Source organism: Anopheles stephensi, chromosome 2, assembly GCF_013141755.1.
Source record: "Anopheles stephensi strain Indian chromosome 2, UCI_ANSTEP_V1.0, whole genome shotgun sequence".
Lineage (NCBI taxonomy): Eukaryota > Metazoa > Arthropoda > Insecta > Diptera > Culicidae > Anopheles > Anopheles stephensi.
Window position 1 is genome coordinate 61,103,857 of NC_050202.1, and position 19,486 is coordinate 61,123,342.

Below are 19,486 nucleotides of genomic sequence, written 5' to 3' on the forward strand. Positions count from 1 at the left end.
ACAGCCAAAAACATCTTATTCGAAGTAATAAAGAAGAAATAAAATAAGTTTTTTTGAACATCATTTATTTGTCACACTCCATCCATCACTTGTCAAAAGGTGACACATTGGTCCAACCTCTCAGCGACTGTTCGGTCGGTGTTGGAAGATGAAGATTGTTGTTATACACTTCATCTTTCCGAAAATTCGCAATTAAACAAAGTTTTCCGGTGTAAAAATGGGGTTTCCCCTGATACAAACCCTTGCAAGAAAGTACACACATTAAGACTAATCACATTCTGTTAGTGTTCCGGTGTTATTGCCGTAAGTAATCCTATTGCTTCGTTCATTCTGGTGTTTAGCAATGCAAACACACAAACGCACACAGCTTTTCCCAACTCGCGCGAACTCTGAACACGCGGAAAAACGTCCGGCGAACGCGTGCGCGTACCTTCGCCAGCCCATCTTTTCCCAAACGAGCTCCGGAAACGGCTCATTTTATCCCCCGACGATATTTTGTGGTTCGATTGCCCGTTTACGGTGGTAGTAGTAGTGGTGGTAGTGGTTGTGGTCGTCCCGGTCCATAGCATGTTATGCTAGCGCGACGAAACGGTAAAAACATAGCAACCAATCACCTTAAAAAATAAACAAAACCAGGGAAACCCCCAATCCACGCAACCGCGTTGAAGTTTATTTAGGCTACGGAGGGGGAACCAAACCATTTGTTTGCTTTACACAAGCAATATCGTGGCTTTTGTTTTGGTCGCATGGTTCGTCGCGGGGCAGCCAGGCCCCGTATGCAACGAGACACGCGCACTACCGTCTACACGCAAGCGATCGGCCCCCTGTACAGAACGAAGGAAGTGCTGTCGGCCCCGGGGAAAGAAGAAAGATTATGTATCAGGATTTTCCACCACCAAGTGAAACAGTGTGGCCAAGTTCCTTTCGGTGAGAGGGTGTGCGTCTTGAGCCCAGCGCTGTTGTTGGGTAAAGAGCTTCAAACACCTTTTCCCACTATACCGAATTTGGCAGCTAGATTGTTCTTTCCTTACGATTGTTAACGGTTAGTGGCACAGCACCTGAATACGATTTCCTCTCTCTATTTTCCAGGGGCCAGACAGCGCGCGCGTGTGTGTGTGTTTTGTGTAGTGAAGAATTCGGTTTCAGCTTAGGTCCCAAATGCTACACCGATAACAAATACAACGGTTCCCAGCGTTAACATCCTGTGAAGCGGAAAAATTAATGTATCTCGGACTAGGCGGCTGCTCATGTGAATTGGTGCAAAAATGCGTTCGGAATGTCACAACGGAGGCACCTCGTCGCCAAAGCGACGGATGCACGTAGTAGGCAATGGGAAGTCCCACCAACAGCATCAACATCATCATCGGCAGCATCACCACCACAGCAGCCAGCATGCCCGGGCGGAAGCGATGAGCCAGGACAGAAACGCGGATCTACCACCAACCATGGCCGAACTGCCACCATCCAGCGGATCCTTTCTACACATATCAATCACCAAGCTTGCCATCGGTAGCCGGCTGTTCGTGATCGTGCTGCAGCTCGTCGCTAACCTGCTACTGCCGGATCACGATGCAGGCGTTTTCATTGCCCCGCACGACAAGGACGCACCCGAACGGCCACTCGATGCGCTGGTACGCTTCACGCTGGGCGGGCTGAATCGATGGGATGGCCAGTACTTCCTGCACATTGCCGAGCACGGCTACACGTACGAGAATGCGCTCGCGTTCTTTCCCCTGTTTCCATTTATCCTGAAGATTGTGAGCAGTGCGCTCAGCAGCTACGAGGTGGTCACGTTCGTAAGCTACCGGGAGCTTTCCCTGCTGCTGGCAGTGCTGTTCAATGTGGTGTGCTTTATCGGTGCGGCCAAAGCACTCTACCGCCTGAGCAAGCACGTGCTCGGCAGCCAGAAGAAGGCGGAAATCGCCGTCCTGCTGTTCTGCTTCAATCCGGCTTCCATCTTTTTCACCGCACCGTACACCGAAAGTTTGTACGCGTGGCTTTCGTTCGTCGTGATGTACCAGTGCATGGAGGACGTAACGTCCATCTTCCTCACCATCCCGCTCAGTCTTTCGATTCTGTGCCGTTCGAACGGTATGTTCAACATCGGATTCGTGCTCTTCTTTGCGGTGCGCCGCATCACCGCCCAGTACAACTTCCACAACGTCATCTGCATCTGCTCGCGGCTCTTCTCGATGCTGATCATTGTGCTGTTTCACTACGGCATTGCGCAGGTGTACAACTACTATCTGTTTTGCTTCGTGCAGAAGTTTAACTTTCCCGACCATGTGCGCGAGTATGCGGCGGAACACGGGCTCGTGCTGGCGGGCAACAAATCGGACGATTCGTCACCCTGGTGCACCAATCTGCTGCCCCTGTCGTACTCGTACGTCCAGAGCCACTACTGGAATGTGGGCTTTCTGCGATACTACGAGCTGAAGCAGCTGCCAAACTTCCTGCTCGCACTGCCGGCCATCTATTTGACGCTGAGCAACTCCTACCAGTATCTCTGCGATCACTGGGATTACGCCGTACGGTTAGGGTTGTTCCGGCTGACCAAAAAGCAGCACAAGCTGATGCGTCCCTACGATCGGTTCGCACTCGTGTTCGTCGTACACGCGCTCGCGCTGACCATATTTTCGTTGCTGTTCGTTCACGTGCAAGTTACCACCCGGCTGTTGTGTGCCGCCAGCCCCGTACTGTACTGGTACACGGCCGAATATTTTACCGGCGAGCGGACCTTCATCCGGCGACAGGTGATCCGCAAGCTGTCGAAGCAGGTCAAGGATGGGGAGGAAAACAGCTGCACGCACGTGCTGAATCACATCGAGCTGAGCGATCTGCTTGACTTTCGCTGGATGAACGGACGCCAGCAGGCCATCCTGGTGTACTTTTTCGGGTATACCGTGGTGGGCACGGTATTGTTTAGCAACTTTTACCCGTGGACCTAGGGCGTGACACCACCACGCGCCACCTTTACACTTCCTTTGCCGCTTACAGTTGCAGCGGACCACTAAACCGACCATACTATTACACGACCAAAGCAAAAAGACGGTGTTACCTAACACACACACACATTCTACACACATTGGGATTACACTTATCTCGTGCCTTTTTCGCTCTACATACAAAACATACATATTGCCAAAACTATGAACAAAATTAGAGAAAACACTATTGTTCTCACGGGTTTAACCTGGTCACACTTACCGCGGACCGTTTTAACGACCAACAGGACCTACGCTTGCTCATTTGCTCATTGTTTGTGAATTACGGCGGTTGCAATGTTATAAAAATTGAATTTCAAAATTTGCCAAACTAACCACTACACCAAGCCAAATCGGGAGAAGCGTTCATTTTGTTGATCCGGACTGTTTTGTTGTTTATTTAGCGTTAGTAAGGGGTCTAGACTAGAGAACCGTAGCGGAATCGCATTTAATTTAAGTACGCAATTAAAAAACAAAACCATTGGTTGTTGGAAGAAAAAACGCTTCGATAGTCTGTAGTACGGTAGCGTAGTAATGTTAAGTAAGTATCTATCAACCGCCTTGCATTACCACCGAACACGATTGTCGCCCCACTATCACCCCAAGAGACCCCAGTGCAAGCCGATCGCCGGCATTGACCATTTAGTTAGTCAAATCAACAAGAAAAAGTAAGCGTGGTCATAAAGTTCGCTATATATGTATATAATTATTCTAAAAGAAGACAAAACCGCTGAACACGCAACGCATGGAACAAATGGATCGACTTCCGTTCGAAACCGTTCGCCACTTGCGCCTCTACAGAGTGTGCTGAAACGGATCGAAGAAACACTAAAGTGAAACTTGCAGAGCTACCCCTAAATATATATAAATATACTTAATAATAAATAAATCTATATATATTTAAACAGTAAGCCGTATATAATATACACATCCTACCCCGGCTAGCACGATTGAGGGCCAGGGGTATGGAGAAATCGAGCGAAATGGGGGAAAAATCCCGAAGCAAAAATCCGTCATAAAAGCCATCACTTAGACGCGTTTTATGACGATTTTCAAATTTCGACAGCTTTTCGCCCATTTCTTCCATTTCGCCCCTTGGCTGTTTCGTCGCGATTTCTTTCAGTGTGTGCGTGTCATCTAGCATGAATGTGGCACTGTGCGTGTGATTGTTACCCTTTATTGAAATTCACAGCTGAAAACATAAACATTCAGATTTCAAACCGCAAAGCAGCATTCAAATACAACTCAGCAGTTTCACCTGAAAAATAAATAAATAAAAGTAAGTAAGATTAAGTGCATGACAATGAATCAAATTATTATCATACTTACATAAATAATAGTAAAACGATTGATTATTTCAGCCAAAATGTAATGTCGGAACCACCAAAGAAAGGGCGCCTTTTTGCACTGCAACAACTGCCTTGGGCTGTATTATGCTCCACAGGCGCGATCATCCGTGTTTTTGGACCGCGAACGTCATCAAGACCGACGCCGGAACCGTCTCTTGCCCCCGGTGCTGGTTCCATGGATATCGCTACGCGACCGGCAGGATCATCTGCGACGTCGGAATCTTCTACTGCTCTCACTGCTGGTTCCGTGGATATCGCTACGCGTCCGGCAGGATCGATGGAACAAAAGCGAGGAACGCAGCCCTCAACGAAAGCGATACGTGGGATGATTCTTGTGCCTGCTAGTTCCGTGCGTGTTGTTCCACTAGCGACAATGTCGTTAAAGCGTTCGCATGGATCGCAGCTGACCACAAGTGCGACGCCGGTACCATCGGTCATTCCCGCTGCTGGATCCGTGGATGGCATTCCGTGATCGTTAGGATCGTTTGACGAACAAATGCAAGGATCGCAGCCGACTACAAGTGCGACGCCGAAATCGTCTGTTGCTTCAGCTGCTGGTTCATGCGCGCATGACGTTGCGCGACCGGCAAAAACGACTGTCGTGCATCAAGGATCCCGTCAGCCGTCACCAAGCATGACACCGGAACCGTGTGTTTCATCACCGGGATCAACATTTCACGAAGAGCAGTCGTCAGCAAGCAGCATTCATCCGTCCACCGTATCTATTCATGTAAATAAGAACACAGAGTTAATTCAAGCAAAAAGAACTTGTCCTGGGCACGATTTTTGTTCACAATGTTCATTATTAAAACTGGATGCCCGAACTGCCCAAACGGCTGCGGTAGTGGCCACAATACACCCGATGAAAGGCGTGCGACGCAATGCTCAAACCATCCCGATGCAATATATAAGCAACGAAGAGTCACTGGACAGGTTTGAAGAGCATCTTACAGATGAAAATTTGTTTTACACCTTCATACAGCGTGCGGATGCTGTACAAAATTGGTTGCTTGAAGCTATGGGTGGAGGTAGGAAAAAAATAGGTTAAACAAGGTGTAATATTAGCGCAAATGAAATAACAGTAGGCGTTGCTATGAACACAGTAGTATGGAAAACAATACGTTACCTTTTTCTGCCCGGTAATGTGCAATCCGAATGAAATATGATGATCTCAAAACAGTAATACTCTTGGCGTTGTTTACACACATGGAAAGATGCTAGAGTATCAGCCACACACACAGCTTTTTTGAAGCAATTTTTGTTATTCCACGGCACTGCACATATCGGTAATAAGTAAGATCTGTTCAAAATAAAGAATATTTAGATTATTTCACGAATTTTTGCACATAACCAAGCGGATTGCGCATGTTTACTTTCTGAACTCCAACAGAGTTTGTTTACACATTTTTTGACATAGCGGCGTTTTGCTCGCTTTTGACGCACGCACACATTCAAAGACAGCACAGCGCATGCGCTGCAACGAGCAAAACCGCTAGTTCGCCCGAGCGAGATTGCCCCCCCACGAGTTTCACCCATTTTCGCACGATTTCTACATACCCCTCACCTACAAACTGACCCGAATTGTTTGCCGGGACTACTCCACAAACGGTTTTGCCATCATAGCATAATAACAAGAAGACTTTACAAAGCAGATGATTCGGCAACAAAATGGGAAATTTTTGAGTGAAAAGTAAAACAAAAATGAAGAACCACTAAAAAAGGAAATAATCATCTTTAAAAAAATACCTAAATAACGCATCATGTTTAAACGAAAATCCTAATACCGTTTTAAAGCTTTTCCCCCACTCGCTCTCAATAAAGGTGGTGCAAACCGCGGATAAATTAAGCAAAGAAAAGTGACACTTACAACAAAGCACCTAAACACACGAACGAAAACAATCAAACAAATATTTCCTTGTCATAGCGGACATCGTAGAACTGGGCAATCGAACGAACTTAACATATTATTGGGAGGATAGGAGGGAATGGGCGAACAGCAGATAGCAGATAAGTAAACAGTAGGTACAATTGCAATTCAACTGTTGATTATACAATGATCGGGCGCGGAACCAACACTACTAATAACTGAAGTAAAACCAAACAGGAACATCACGTTATACACTGTACTTAGTCGTTGAGTAGCTGGTAAGGGAGACGGAGGTTCAACATCATCATGTTAGTGATTAGCTAGTAATGGAGGTTTAAGAATATAAACGGGGCATATAATAACTCACACAAACATACACTAAACTTATCGAAACCGTTAACCAAAAACGCAATCTTAAAAGATATAAAAAAAACAACCAAATCTTCCTCACGTATAAATCTAATCGAATCAAGATAAATTTGTAGAATTGCTATTTAAAAGCAGATTTAAAAACGCACACACACACAGTCACCAGGTCGTGCTTTATATACACATCTACTATAATCGATTTTAACTACTTCATAAACTTAACGAAACCTAACGAACCAGTTCAATTACGCAATGACAGCGCTGAAGTGGGGTAATATTGCTGAGAGTAGGTTATACAAGCTGAAGAACAACTTCTGTAAGAAGGGTAAATGGGGTGGCAGGATTTTACAGGTCAGAATTCAATGGCAAGGGCTTACTGGCAGGTTTAGCAGCTCGATGTAAAGTTTAAAACTTACATACTAGCTTAAAAGGCGATACAACTGATTCGCAGTGGTTTACCGGCCTGCTGCAACAATCCGCGATATCGCTCACGGTCCAGCGCCTTCGTGGCGGACGCATCAACGCCATCTGCGATCAATTCAACTGATCAACTGAGATGGAGTCAGTTTAGGAGATTCTACCACGCCTCCTTTGTTTGTTCGTCTGGACAGCCCAAAAGAACTTTACAGGCTGGATTGTCCGGTGTCATGCTCATGACATGACCCGCCCACCGGAGCCTGGCGAGTCTAATACGCTGCACGATGGTGAGACGCCAGCGATCCTTCTGAGCAACTTCCTTTCGAATGCGGCTTAGAAGGGTTTCGTCCGTTTTGGACAGAGTCCATATCTCAGAGGTCTATGTGAGTGTACTGGGGCCATAAATGTTCTATACAGTCCCAGTTTCGTCCGCCGCGACAGGTATTTTGAGTGGAGAAGTTTGCTCAGGCCGTAGTATGACCGGTTGGCCGCCAGCACCCGAAACTCCAACCCGAGTTCTAGTGCCGCTCGCTCGATCCTTTGGCAAAGTTTTGTTGCATAGGAGAGCCTCAAACCAAAGATGTCTTCGTCTTCAGCGTATGCCAGGATCTGGATTGACTTGTAGAAGATGGTCCCCGAAGTGTCCACCTCCGTATCACGGATGGCTCTCAGAAGACAGACAAATCCATATCGTTGGCGCATACGCTTGGTGGTAGTAATGGACCGGAGAGAGTTTTCCATCCACCTTCCCCTGGCATGTGACGTTGGCCATTCTCAGTTTTACACCCCCCGGTAAGCTTGGCCGGGATTCCAAAACAGCTTCGGCAAATAATGCCTGGTTAAGCGATATGTTAACATCTGCATCTGACCAATGAACCTCCATTAACTCATCGTCGGTCGAATTCATGCTAGCAGAAAGAAAAGCAATGAAATACAATGCTTCAGTAATTCAATTCGAATTTAAATTTAAATGTGGCATCAATTTGCAATCCGTAGTTGTGTTTCCCGGGCAAAGGTACTAGATAGATTCCGAGGAGAGACAGAGCAGTTTAGCAACTATTTAACGTTAAAAGGACTCGTTATTATAAACCCCCGTTTCTTCATCTACTAAATTTAGTGAATAGGTAAATACTTAATTACTGCTGGGAGATTGGTTGCGGGAGAGCGTCTCCTTACTTCTAGTCGTTACACCAATTCGATACAAAACTTGTTGAAGCAAACGTTTTTACAGATCAAGATCAGACTTTGGCTAGTAATCGTTCGTGATCTTTACTATCTTCGACGACGTTTGGCGCGTTAGACAATATCTCTATTGTTTCACTGTTAGACTATTTCTAATAGTAACTGCAATAAACTGTTTCTCAATCGAATCAAACGCGGTGTGTCTTACTTAATTCCGAATGGCCGTCAATCTCGCAGCAGCCAGGTCTGCGCACTTACCCGAACCTCCTCCTAACTAATGATTCGGATTCTCATTCTCAAGGGTATCTTCATCATAATCATGAGTCACCGATCGAGACATTCCGGTTCGCGAAGTTCCAGCCGTCGTTCGAAATCGCGTAGTCCACCAGCCGGATCTCGCGACCCCAAACCAGTCTGCAGTCAAGCGGAGCAGACGAATCTGATTCATTTCTCCTTTCTGGATCACAAAACGGAGCTGAATCGGGTGCTGCGCGGGTACTGTGTGCGCGATCAGCTAGTGGACGATGTTGGCGATTTCTGGCTGTTTGTGAACAAGTATGAGGCGTTGCTAAAACGTACCGGACAACCGATCCTTCCCGATCCGCCGACCACCACGGCTCCCGAAGGCAGCAAGCGTGAACACTGTCCGACCGGGACGATTCCTGCCGAATACAGTAAAGCGCTCGGGTGCTGCATATCGCTTCGAGTACCGTTCGAAGAACTGTTTGCCCGGTTAGGAGGCGCCGGTTCCGGTGTCATAACGCGCACCAAACTGATCCAGCTGCTGCAGATCGTAACGCACTATCTAGACTTCCGGCAGCGGGAAAAGTTTAACAAGCTGCGCAAACTACGCCAGGCTCAGGCGAATCTACCGGTCGCCAAACATCGGGAGGAAATTGTGGAAGCTGTGCGTAGCGAGCGTGTCGTAGTGCTGGCAGGCGATACCGGGTGTGGTAAATCTACGCAGGTACCACAGTATCTGTACCGGGCCGGGTATGAAGGAATTGCCTGCACGCAGCCGCGCCGTATCGCGTGCATTTCGCTGTCGAAGCGAGTGGCACACGAACTGTTGGCCGAGTATCGCACCGAGGTCGGCTACCAGATCCGGTTCGAGCGTAGCAAGAACACCAACACGAAGATATTGTTCATTACGGAAGGATTGCTGCTGCGGCAGCTGGCAAGCGCGGACAATCTCGAACAGTACTCGGTCATTATACTGGATGAGGTGCATGAGCGCCATCTGCACGGGGATTTTCTGCTCGGAATCGCCAAGTGTCTGATCCGGGCACGGCCCGATCTGAAGCTGGTGCTCATGTCGGCTACGATCAACATCAAGCTGTTCGCGGACTATTTCTCCGAGGAGGAGGCCCGCATCATCGAGGTGCCGGGACGGCTGTTCCCGATCAAGCTACACTACATGCCCCAGCTGCAGGATGTACCGGTCGGGGCAGCGGGCAGTTCCGGCAAGCGCACCCAAAGCGATCGTCTCAGTCCGGAACCGTACATACAGATACTGCAGCTAATCGACCAAAAGTATCCACCGACGGAGAAAGGTGACGTGCTGGTGTTTCTTAGCGGTTTGAACGAAATAACGGCGATCGTGGATGCTGCCCGCGAGTACAACGAGAAGAACAAGAACTGGATCATTCTGCCACTGCACAGTACCCTGTCGATCGCCGAGCAGGACAAGGTGTTCGATTACGCACCGGACGGTATGCGCAAGTGCATCGTGTCGACCAACATTGCCGAAACGTCGGTCACGATCGACGGCATCCGGTTCGTGGTGGACAGTGGGAAGGTGAAGGAGATGAGCTACGATCCCACCACGAAGATGCAGCGGTTGAAGGAGTTCTGGATATCGAAAGCATCTGCCGAGCAGCGAAAGGGCCGCGCTGGACGTACCGGGCCAGGCATTTGCTATCGTTTGTACGCGGAGAAACAGTTTTACGATTTCGATGCGTACAGCACGGCGGAGATACTGAAGGTGCCGCTAGAGTCGCTGTTGCTGCAGATGATATCGATGGGCCTGCCGAATGCGCGGCTGTTTCCTTTTGTCGAACCACCGCCGATGGATAATGTGGAGAACGCGATCGTTAGTCTGAAGGAGGCGGAAGCACTGACGGAGGATGAAAAGCTAACGGCCCTCGGTAAAGCGCTGGCCAAGATTCCCGTCGACATCGGTATCGGGAAGATGCTGCTGATGGGTTGCGTGTTTCAGCAGCTGCAACCTGTGCTAACGCTGGCCGCAGCACTAAGCGTACAGTCGCCGTTCACCAATCGAGCGTACCGTGATCCGGAGTGTGAGGTAAGTTGGTGAATCGATTTAGATTGAAGCGTTCTCCCGTTCCTTTACTTATTTACTTCCTTGCCGCAGAGAGCACGCAAATCGCTCGAGTCCGACCATGGCGATCCGATCACGTTGCTAAACGCTTACAAGGAATGGTTGGAGATAAAGCAACACCGGACGGACTATGGGCGTCGTGACGATGGTGATCGGCGCAGTGAAAGCTCCAAGGTGTGGTGCCGTCGTCGAGGTCTGGAAGAGCAACGGTTCTACGAAATCACCAAGCTGCGCAATCAGTTCCAGGATCTGCTGCAGGACTGCGGCCTGATGGAGGCCCAGAACACCGATCATCTGTCCAGTGCGGAGCGTGCGATTCGTAACGGTGAACTACGCCAGCTGAAGGAACTACGGAAAGCGCATCGGATGGAAGCACCACGCAAGCGCAAGCTGCTCAAATCGGATCCTTGGGGATTGGGCGAGGATGGCGATGAGGACGCGGACGACGGGAAGGTGGACATAAGGGATGTAGAGTTTCGATTGAGTCACGATTCCTCAAAACTGCAGCATCTGGTTTCGGGCGCCACGGCTTGCAGCTATAGAGATCTGATGACGCTGAAGTTAATACTGGTCAGTGGGCTCTATCCTCAGGTGGCAATTGCTGACGAGTTCAACTACTGCAAGGTAGTGTATTGTATAGTGTCTGCTCATAAAAGTCCACTTCAGAACCCTAACTTTTCTCTCGATGTTCTAGAGCCTATCGGAACAATTCTTTCACACCCGCGCCAAACCGTACGTATCGCTGCATCCGATGAGCTTTTTCGGCAACAATGCGCAACTGCTGCAGCTGACGGACGCTGAGATAGAGGAGAAACCACCCACATACAAATCGCGCCAGCCGCTCAGCTCCCGGCACCAGATTGTGTGCTACCTGACGCTGCTGGAGACGAACAAATCCTACCTAACCAACACGCTACGTATGCCGGCCGCCCAAACAATGCTGCTGTTTGCACACACGATCGAAACGAACCTCACCTTCTCGCGGATCGTTTGTGACACCTGGCTCTGTCTGGACTTCCCGGCACCGGAAAGTGGGCAAGCGTTGCTGCTGAAAGCCACCAAGCTGAGAAGACTCTGGAATCGGTTGCTGGCGGAAAAGCTAAAAGGTATTGGGCGATTTTCCCTACTAAATTCCTCAGCTTTCTTTAAGCTTGCTAACCGTTGTTCGCAGCTCTCACAGTAACGGCAGACGGTGAGCTAACCAAAGTCGAACGGAACGTCTCGATCGAGCAGATGAACCTCGAGCTTTGGTCCAGCCTGGCACAGTACATGAACACGGAAGTGTGCTACACCATGAAGAAGCTGCTGCCGGCAGATCTGAAATCACTTTACGTTGGACCTACGATGGCGGATGACGATGGTGTGCAGCGAATGGAGCTGCCCAATCCTAACCCGTTCGCGGAAGATTTCCAACCCTTGCACAACGAAACGAAGGGAGGTCTGTTTCTGACCGAAAACATCACCTACGGCTGGTAAGTACGGATTGTTGCGCGGTTAAGCAAAATGACCTACTTACCTCTCTGCTTCGCCCTAAAGTGTCGTCGAGACAGATTGGAGTATGCAGATGCAGGAGCAAATTCTGGAACAGGACTGGGAATGTGCCCATTGTCGGGGAACGTACCGCTTGACCGGATTGCAGAAGCTTCAACACGCCGTCATTTGTAAGCCGATAAAGGACGACGAAGCGAGTGTGCCGATGCCAGCAGCGAGCGAGATGATGGGTTCATCCAGAGCGCTAAATGTGGCCCGGTACAATTGTCCAAACTGTGGTCAGCAGCTAGTGTTGAGCGCAATCGACGTTCTGAAACACAAGAAGGGTTGCGGGAAGCGCATTAAGCAGGAACCGCAGGACTAACGAGGGAACAATAAAGAACATGCCGTTGCGCGCTGGTGTGTGTCCGTGTATAGACTATTCTTTCGACTTTATTCGGGTGTGTATAGGATAACTGTTTGGCTTTGATAATGCGTTCCATCTCTATCGTCTTCACTAGCAGCAGTACACATTTACACACACGCACACACACTCTTCGATTCGGTTCGGTTTACTACTACAAGTGTTCAGAAATCACTACTGACCCACACAACATGGAGGAATACGAAGCGTTTCTGTGACTGTCACGGAGGCCCGCACGGGTAGACCCGGTTGTGTATACCACCTCCGATTTGATTGATATTGGCAAACCATTGTTTTATCGCTCTTCGCTTTCATTTTGTTTTCCTCCAAATATTTGTCCCAATTCTTCCATAGCCATTGGTTGCTAAGGTTGGCTGAGAGCTATGAGTTGGTATGGAACTGTTTCGCCTTATTAAGCCTTATTAGCTCAATTGATTAGTGGGCAATCTCACCGTATTCAGTTAAAATCCTAATATCTGGTGCTATGTGATGAGGTTTCACTGTCTACACCTAGCGCGGATTTGGCACCAATTTTATGTAATTTTAACGTATGCATTAAAAAAAAAATAGACTGATTTTTAACATGTTCCATGCGATGTATACGAGTTGATTTGAAGCAGTTTTGGACAAAACACACGAGATACTGCTATTGAAAGGAGATGGCGCTTCTGAAAAATGTCTTCTGAAGGTGAGTACGGCGTCGATCGAAGAAACTCCCAAATGATCTCATCAGTGGACATTAGACTTTGTTTGGAAGAAAAAAACTAAAGGACCTTATCGAATAATATCGAATAAAGCCAAGTGTTGAAGATCGTCGCCGTTATCGCCTCGACCACCGGACCGCCCCGGTTAGCAACTGATCGTTAAGAGCCAAGACAAGGGTCAGGTAGTTGCGCGTAAAGCTCTTTGGAACCGTGGAGCACTATTTTTTCTAGGAGCCCTAGAACGAAAAGAAGCAGCTTTGGACGTAGGACTCGAACAAAGTTCATCGCTCGCAAAATTTAGTCTATTTTTTTAAATGCAAACGTGTCTGCCACTATCATTCTGCGCAGGTGATGCGTTTTTACGAAGCAAGCTTTACCAAACCCGGCGACATGGGGCGAGACAAGGTGACCGTTTACTACTCAGTTACTAGTACTGCTGCCGCTAGTAGTTTCTATAAGTGCACTGTTGCGCTCCTACAATAAAACGTCCCACAACTCCTCAGACCCACGCTAAGCTGCCTGCAATATAGTACGGGAATAGTTTGGAGTGCATTTCACCTAATCTTTGCGCAGTCAATCATTTTGGCCAGTATGTATAAATTTCCTACACTTACTTAATCCCCTAAATATCTCTCTACATATATATATGTATATACGATTTGGTTTTTCGTTGACAAATTGGCACAAATTCAGAACATCAATCTTGTGTAGCTCTACTCTAAGCACTTCATTTTCGAATATCAATTTTTCCCTGCTACTGATACTGGATTTAGTTTCCGCAATTCCGATGTTTGATAGTTGGTTGGAACTGTTATTTGTGTTTCCTTTCATCCCCGGGCCAATATTCCATTTCTTGCCGCGCTTAGCCTCTTTGGTGTGAAGAAGATGTTAAAACTGGACCTAGAGCCTCTAGGAATGGCCGAAAAGTGTGGAGGCCGTGCGGAAACATGTGTGTAAGTGGTTGAACGCATTGGAAAAACAAACCAGTTAGGAGCAACCTACAGCCTCTTGCACCTTTCAGTTCGCGTAACATTCGACGATCCTTTGCTATGGCGACGTGCCCTGCTCCAACATCCGGAAGAGTGGATAACATTGATTGCACACACACAGACACACAATATTGAAATGGGGCTAAAAACGAGAGCAAAACTTCACTAGCCTACGGTAGTAGCAGTAAGTTACGCAAACGAGAGCAGTGGAGATCATCTAGACGCGCGCAGAGAATTTGAAGATGGCGCACGTGACTTATGCCAGTTGGGCCTTGCATGTGCCAACCACTGTGTGCTATTACCACTGTTAAGGCGATAAGAATGACCTACTTGTTAACTCTGTTTTGCTAGGAGCGTTCTGTACCTCCGCGCCCTATGCTGCGGCAATACTCTTCGACAGAACGTCACCACCTATTCCTCCCCAGTATGTGTCTACGCACGCAAGGCTACGATTACCTGGAGAAGCAAAGGCGCCATCGTTTCATGTGTTCCGGTTCGTGTGGGCCACCAAACACTACCGTCGTCCCCGGTGGGTTGCTTCAGTAGTGTTTCTGCTTCGCCGAACATTAGTAATCGTGGGCACACAATCGTCACAAGCTAAGCTTCAGCGCTTTCCGTTGATTTTCCAGCTTCAGCTCCAGCATGGTGTACGGTATGACGGAGATGACCAGCAGTATGGCTAGGATGATAATCTTCGGTGCCTCACACAGTACACCGTGCCCTGCAAACGTGACGGCTAGGCCGAGAAATCGTAGCGCTTGCAGCGGTGATGTCACTTCGGCGAACTTGTTCGGGTGCGTGAGCGTCGTTAAAGCAAATAGTAGCGTTTCCCAGACCGCGTTACACACTCCCCAGGCAGCTGGTATGACGTACAGGACGGCACTATCGTCCCTGGAAGGTTTCCAGCGCAGGAGCACAAGCAGTAGGCAAGCGTGGAACATAAAGCCAGCAACTACGGAACAAACGAAACATACGAATGATTAGCACAAGTTGGAGGAGATAGTTATTTAATGTACCAACCAATAACTACGACACGTTTAGTGTGTCTCAGAAGCATGCTGAGGGTGCAGGCTGCAATCAGTTGCATCACACCCATCCCGACCAGAACACCGGCCACACTGTTCGGCCCTAGTTCGCATGCCACAAAAGCCTGAAATAAACGTCGGATCTCGGTCAGATCTCCTATGAATCAAATTTACAGACAACGGCGGCTACTTACCTTCATGTAATCGGCCATCATGTACGCCTGCTCGGTGCCCACGAAGTACGCGAGCGGTCCGGCAAACAGCAGCGTGTCGGACATTCGCCTGATAGAGTCAAACTTGACGTTAAACTCAATGTCCGTCGTGAATGCGGTTACGGCAAAGGCCAACACACCAAACACCAGATAAATACACATCAATGGCGTGGCACCTGTGTATCCTTGCAGTTTTAACTGATTCTCCAGTGCACTACTGTTGACCGGCAAGTTTCTGTCCCATACCGGACAAAGGTGTGAACCACAGATGCGCTCACCGTAGTCGTTCGTCTGGAACATGCTGTACGGGAACCGATCCATGTACGGTGCCGCTGGATCGTGCATCTCGTCGAGGCTTCCACCGGAAGGGCCACTCGATGTGCTGGGAGGAAGCGATCCCTCCTCACCGTTCCCAGTCGGGTCTGGTAGCCGGATATTGTACAGGAAGTACATCGTTTCACGTAGCGTTGGCATCGACGGAGTAACAACCTTGGGAGATGTAGCTTTGGTAGGTTTGATGCCGTCAGTGGTCGATGCCGTCTTGTCGGTTACGGGTTGTTCCGTAGCTTCCGGTAGTGACATAAGCATGTCCCTGTACAGTGGCAATCCTCCGTCGACCGGTTGATCGTTGTGAGACCCGTTGAACGTTGGTGTCGTTCCGTTCAAGGTCCCCGTTAGGGCCGCATTCGGAGCGGGTGGACCAAGACTCGATATGTAGTAGCAACCGATGCGGTTCGAACCCGCAGCACATGTCAACACAAACGCGGCCACGATCGTGCCGATAATCATTCCAAAGTCTCCCGCCGCTCGGAACCATCGGCCTAGCCGACGGACCTGCTCCTGCCGGCTACACAGCAACCGGTGATCATCATAACTGTCAGCGTTCGCACCGGCCGTACTGGCTCCGCCACATTCCGGCTGCGAGCAGCTCAACTTGCCGGCCATCGACACTAGCAGTGCCTGCTTACAGATGACGGAAGGTCCGAGGAAGAGCCCTAGCAGCAGATACCCGGGAACCAACGACAACAGTACGGGGTAGATGTGAGCAGCTAAAAACAAACAAACAGCACCATAGCTCGCTGCCAGGACGATCGAGTACCCAAAGCGCTGTACCAGCTTGGTCGTCATCAAGCTCATACCGGCCGTTACAGCACAGCACAAGCTGAGCAGCCCGGAACCAACGTCCGGCCCGGCCGCTAGCCAGGATTCCTGCTGGAACCAGGTCGAGTTAGCGCCCTGCAGCACTATGAGCGGTACCAGCGCGGTACACATGAAACCGTGGGCCACCGCCACCAGGATAAAGTTCTTCATCATCTTCGACCGTACGTGCGATGGGATCTTGTGCCGACAGCCGTAACTGCGGTTCTGTACCGTCAACAGCTTCCGCACGGACGTTGCCCCGATCGAGCTGTTGACCGAGTCGCGTCGGTGTCGGTTCCCGAGCGAGGACGACTGAAACTGGTAGGCTGCGGGAAAGGTGGGACCGACCGAGATCCGATGGCTACGGTTCGAGGCTGGCGAGTAGTTCGTTAGGTATTGCTGTAAAAAGCAGAAAGAGAGTAAATTAGTTATTGCTCCAATACGTCTACCACCACTATACCTACGTCAATTATTGGGTCGTCCCATATGTGATGCGCTTGGCCGGAGCTTCGTGTTCGCATAACCTTCCTCGAACCTGGAGGACATTTCTGTTGAAAAATACTTTTTGCAGCGGCAATCTGTAGTGAGAAGGAAAAGGATAAGGCTTTTTGTTGCTTTGTTTGCATCTGACAGTTCTACTATCAGCAGCTGGTTTGACAGGTCTTATTCCATCGCCTACTTCTACTACTGATATTACTACTACTAACGCATACCTGTTGCTTGTGGATGAATACGGGTCGTTCAAGCGTTCGTATCGACTCCTTTTCACGGCCAAAATCACGCTCAATTATTCGTTCTCGGGCTAGGATGCGTTCTCGCTCCTCTAGCCGTCGTTCAAGCTTTTCCGTTGAGAGATCGCTCAAGTTTGGCAAGCTTCCCATTTTTTAGTGAATCGTTTGTTTCTCGTCCAACAAGGCTACACCTTTGACTTGATAACCATGTCAATGATCGGCTATTTGCTATAATGCACAGGCTGCAGTTTTCATCGCTTCCGTTTTTATCTTCACCGTTTTATATTACATCAGTTGATCTGTGGGAAATGGACAAAGATAGAGAAAATAATTTAATGATTTATTGATTTAAAATCGAATGTTTTACCGAGGTAAAACGAGGCGCCTCCTAAACCTAACCTAACTTTATCTTTAAAAAAATAATATAAAATCTATTAAAATTACACAACACAACACTAGAAACCCAGAAAGAGGCTGATTGATTCTAGCTAAACCACAGCGCTCCAACTAAAATGGAACTGTTTACCTGTTGCAAATGGTTTATTTTCGCGGAAAAGCCGTCACAGCTCTTATTTTTTCCGAAAGCAAGAGAACCCACCGCGGTTATGCGGCGAGAATACGGACTGTTTGTACCGTTTTTCATACGCATCCCGTGTCCCGTTGTCAACCGACAAAAGTTGGTCTAGGATCCAGATTGGAAAATAGTGTGTTTATTCCTCGAAATGTGTCGCAACCGCAACGGCCGCAGGCTGATGGAACTCAATAATTGAATTGAACGCGTTCCCAGAAATAGGTAGAACATCATATTGCACCGACCTCCTAATGGTAGCAAATCACATTATCAGGCCAATACGGACGCACCATGTTGGGTTGGTGTCTCCAGTGACCCGAAACGGTAGCCCGCAACACAATTTAGATGAGATTTATTTTCGGACTAATAGAGTCAGCAGCTACTTCAGAGTTTACCGAAACAAAACAAAAAAAATGCCATCGTTGCTTTACAACCGAAACCACAATAGATCAAGGATACATTGTTCCAACCGAGAAAATAGGTACAATTTATTGGGATTCTATTCATGGTACACATAATGCAACGTGCATTTCCGAGAAGCTTGCGTCCGGTACGGCTCTACCAGCACGCTAAGAACATATTTCCCAATCCCAGGAAGAACCTTCATATTTTCCATCCACAATCAAACACCCGCTTTCGCTTCCTCAATACAGCAGAGCATCGTGAGCATCCTGTGGAACGCGGGTGCTTGCGAACCATCACCGTAGAAACGATCCGAAACTTTCGCCCGGGACACCCCATCGCCGGAACTGCTTCCGGCGTAAAAGTTTTCCATTGCTGTACCGAGCGGCGCCCAATGCATGCATCCGACCGGAACTGAAACAGCAGGTGATGAAGCTCTGCTCCGCCATAAAGCGTGACAGCCACAGTTTTAGAAATGTCATTCAAGGACCAACCCTCCCCTTACACATCCCGTATCCGGTTCGGCCGGTGTGCGTTGTCGAAAGTTTTTCAATCACCCTGGCAATATCAGTACTTCCGGTGCTACCGGAGAGGCGGCAAATGTTTTTATTTCATCACGCTCGCCCTTCTTATTTACACCCGTCACGTGCCAGCAAGTTTCTGCGTGTGCTTGAGCGTAAATTTATTTTTTGAGTCCGCACACTCAAGGTAGTTGTTTTCTTTCTTTTTTTTTTGCTTGTAACAAGATACTACACGCTTCCGAGAAAACTCTTATTTTTGACATTCCGTTGGTTTGCATGACATCGTCTCCACCGAATCTTCAAAGCAACATCCAAAACGAGAAATCACACACGCCCACGATGGTTCCGACCGGGGGGTTTCAGTTGCTCCAAACGAGAAATAACCCCTAGCACTGTCCTTGCGTCCTCAGTGACGGTGCCGAGATCAAACCTCATACCATTGTTTATGGGAGCCTCTTAACAAATGCAGCTGTTCGTGGGATGATAATGAAAAACAAAGGAGCAAACATAAATAAAGCTTACACATAAAGCAAACAATAAATCCCATGGCTGAATGGAGGAGTGACGTGGTAGGGGAAGAAATCCGTCATTTTCATCAACCAATAAATATGGGAGCCTCCGCAAACATTCGCACTGGAGATGTCCCTTCGCACGGCCACCAGAGGATGGAGTTATGCTTTGCCTCTCGTTTCGCGTGTTTTGCATAAGCCGCGAACAATTCACTACTAACGGGAAGCATCATCTCGGTCGAGCAATGAAATTGTGCCACGTGCCAGGTTTTTGATACA

The 19,486-nt window shown here is 48.5% G+C and overlaps 3 protein-coding genes across 8 annotated transcripts in view; 2 read left to right on the plus strand and 1 right to left on the minus strand.

Annotated features, from left to right (window-relative positions):
• The first annotated feature begins 104 nt into the window (after positions 1-104).
• On the plus strand, positions 105-8,356 carry LOC118506547 (GPI mannosyltransferase 2). 4 transcript variants are annotated; one of them, XM_036043840.1, is made up of 3 exons: positions 105-303; positions 1,090-4,263; positions 4,346-8,356. In XM_036043840.1, the coding sequence occupies exon 2, from the start codon at positions 1,266-1,268 to the stop codon at positions 2,946-2,948; it is 1,683 nt and encodes a 560-aa protein (XP_035899733.1). In that variant the 5' UTR covers positions 105-303; positions 1,090-1,265; the 3' UTR covers positions 2,949-4,263; positions 4,346-8,356. The 4 variants fall into 4 exon arrangements, with proteins under 4 accessions (XP_035899733.1, XP_035899732.1, XP_035899735.1 ...); XM_036043839.1 differs by having other exon boundaries at positions 4,325-5,097; XM_036043842.1 differs by lacking the exon at positions 105-303 and adding an exon at positions 341-591 and having other exon boundaries at positions 4,325-5,097.
• Positions 169-12,416, plus strand: LOC118506544 (probable ATP-dependent RNA helicase DHX34). Its single transcript, XM_036043835.1, has 6 exons — positions 169-303; positions 8,470-10,473; positions 10,543-11,133; positions 11,204-11,615; positions 11,681-11,981; positions 12,046-12,416. Exons 2-6 carry the CDS (start codon positions 8,488-8,490, stop codon positions 12,362-12,364), a joined length of 3,609 nt encoding a protein of 1,202 aa, XP_035899728.1. The 5' UTR covers positions 169-303; positions 8,470-8,487; the 3' UTR covers positions 12,365-12,416.
• LOC118506545 overlaps positions 12,400-19,486 on the minus strand; it is a 24,168-nt gene continuing 17,081 nt past the window's right edge. For 2 of the 3 annotated variants that reach the window (XM_036043837.1, XM_036043836.1), the window contains 5 exons: positions 17,187-17,503; positions 16,938-17,051; positions 15,316-16,872; positions 15,117-15,246; positions 12,400-15,048 (listed from right to left, as the gene is read on the minus strand). In XM_036043837.1, the coding sequence (XP_035899730.1) occupies positions 14,687-15,048; positions 15,117-15,246; positions 15,316-16,872; positions 16,938-17,051; positions 17,187-17,354 (2,331 nt within the window). In that variant the 5' untranslated portion in view covers positions 17,355-17,503 and the 3' untranslated portion in view covers positions 12,400-14,686. Of the gene's footprint in view, positions 15,049-15,116; positions 15,247-15,315; positions 16,873-16,937; positions 17,052-17,186; positions 17,504-17,730; positions 17,824-19,486 lie in introns of those variants that run through there. The other variant, XM_036043838.1, reaches the window with a different exon arrangement.

What these genes read in the sequence shown, in the direction of transcription:
- LOC118506547 (XM_036043840.1), top strand. Translation starts at nt 1,266, where the DNA reads ATGCGTTCGGAATGTCACAACGGAGGCACCTCGTCGCCAAAGCGACGG.
- LOC118506544 (XM_036043835.1), top strand. Translation starts at nt 8,488, where the DNA reads ATGAGTCACCGATCGAGACATTCCGGTTCGCGAAGTTCCAGCCGTCGT. An exon ending in ACCGTGATCCGGAGTGTGAG is followed by an intron (nt 10,474 to 10,542) that starts GTAAGTTGGTGA and finishes TCCTTGCCGCAG; the next exon opens with AGAGCACGCAAATCGCTCGA. An exon ending in GCTGGCGGAAAAGCTAAAAG is followed by an intron (nt 11,616 to 11,680) that starts GTATTGGGCGAT and finishes CGTTGTTCGCAG; the next exon opens with CTCTCACAGTAACGGCAGAC.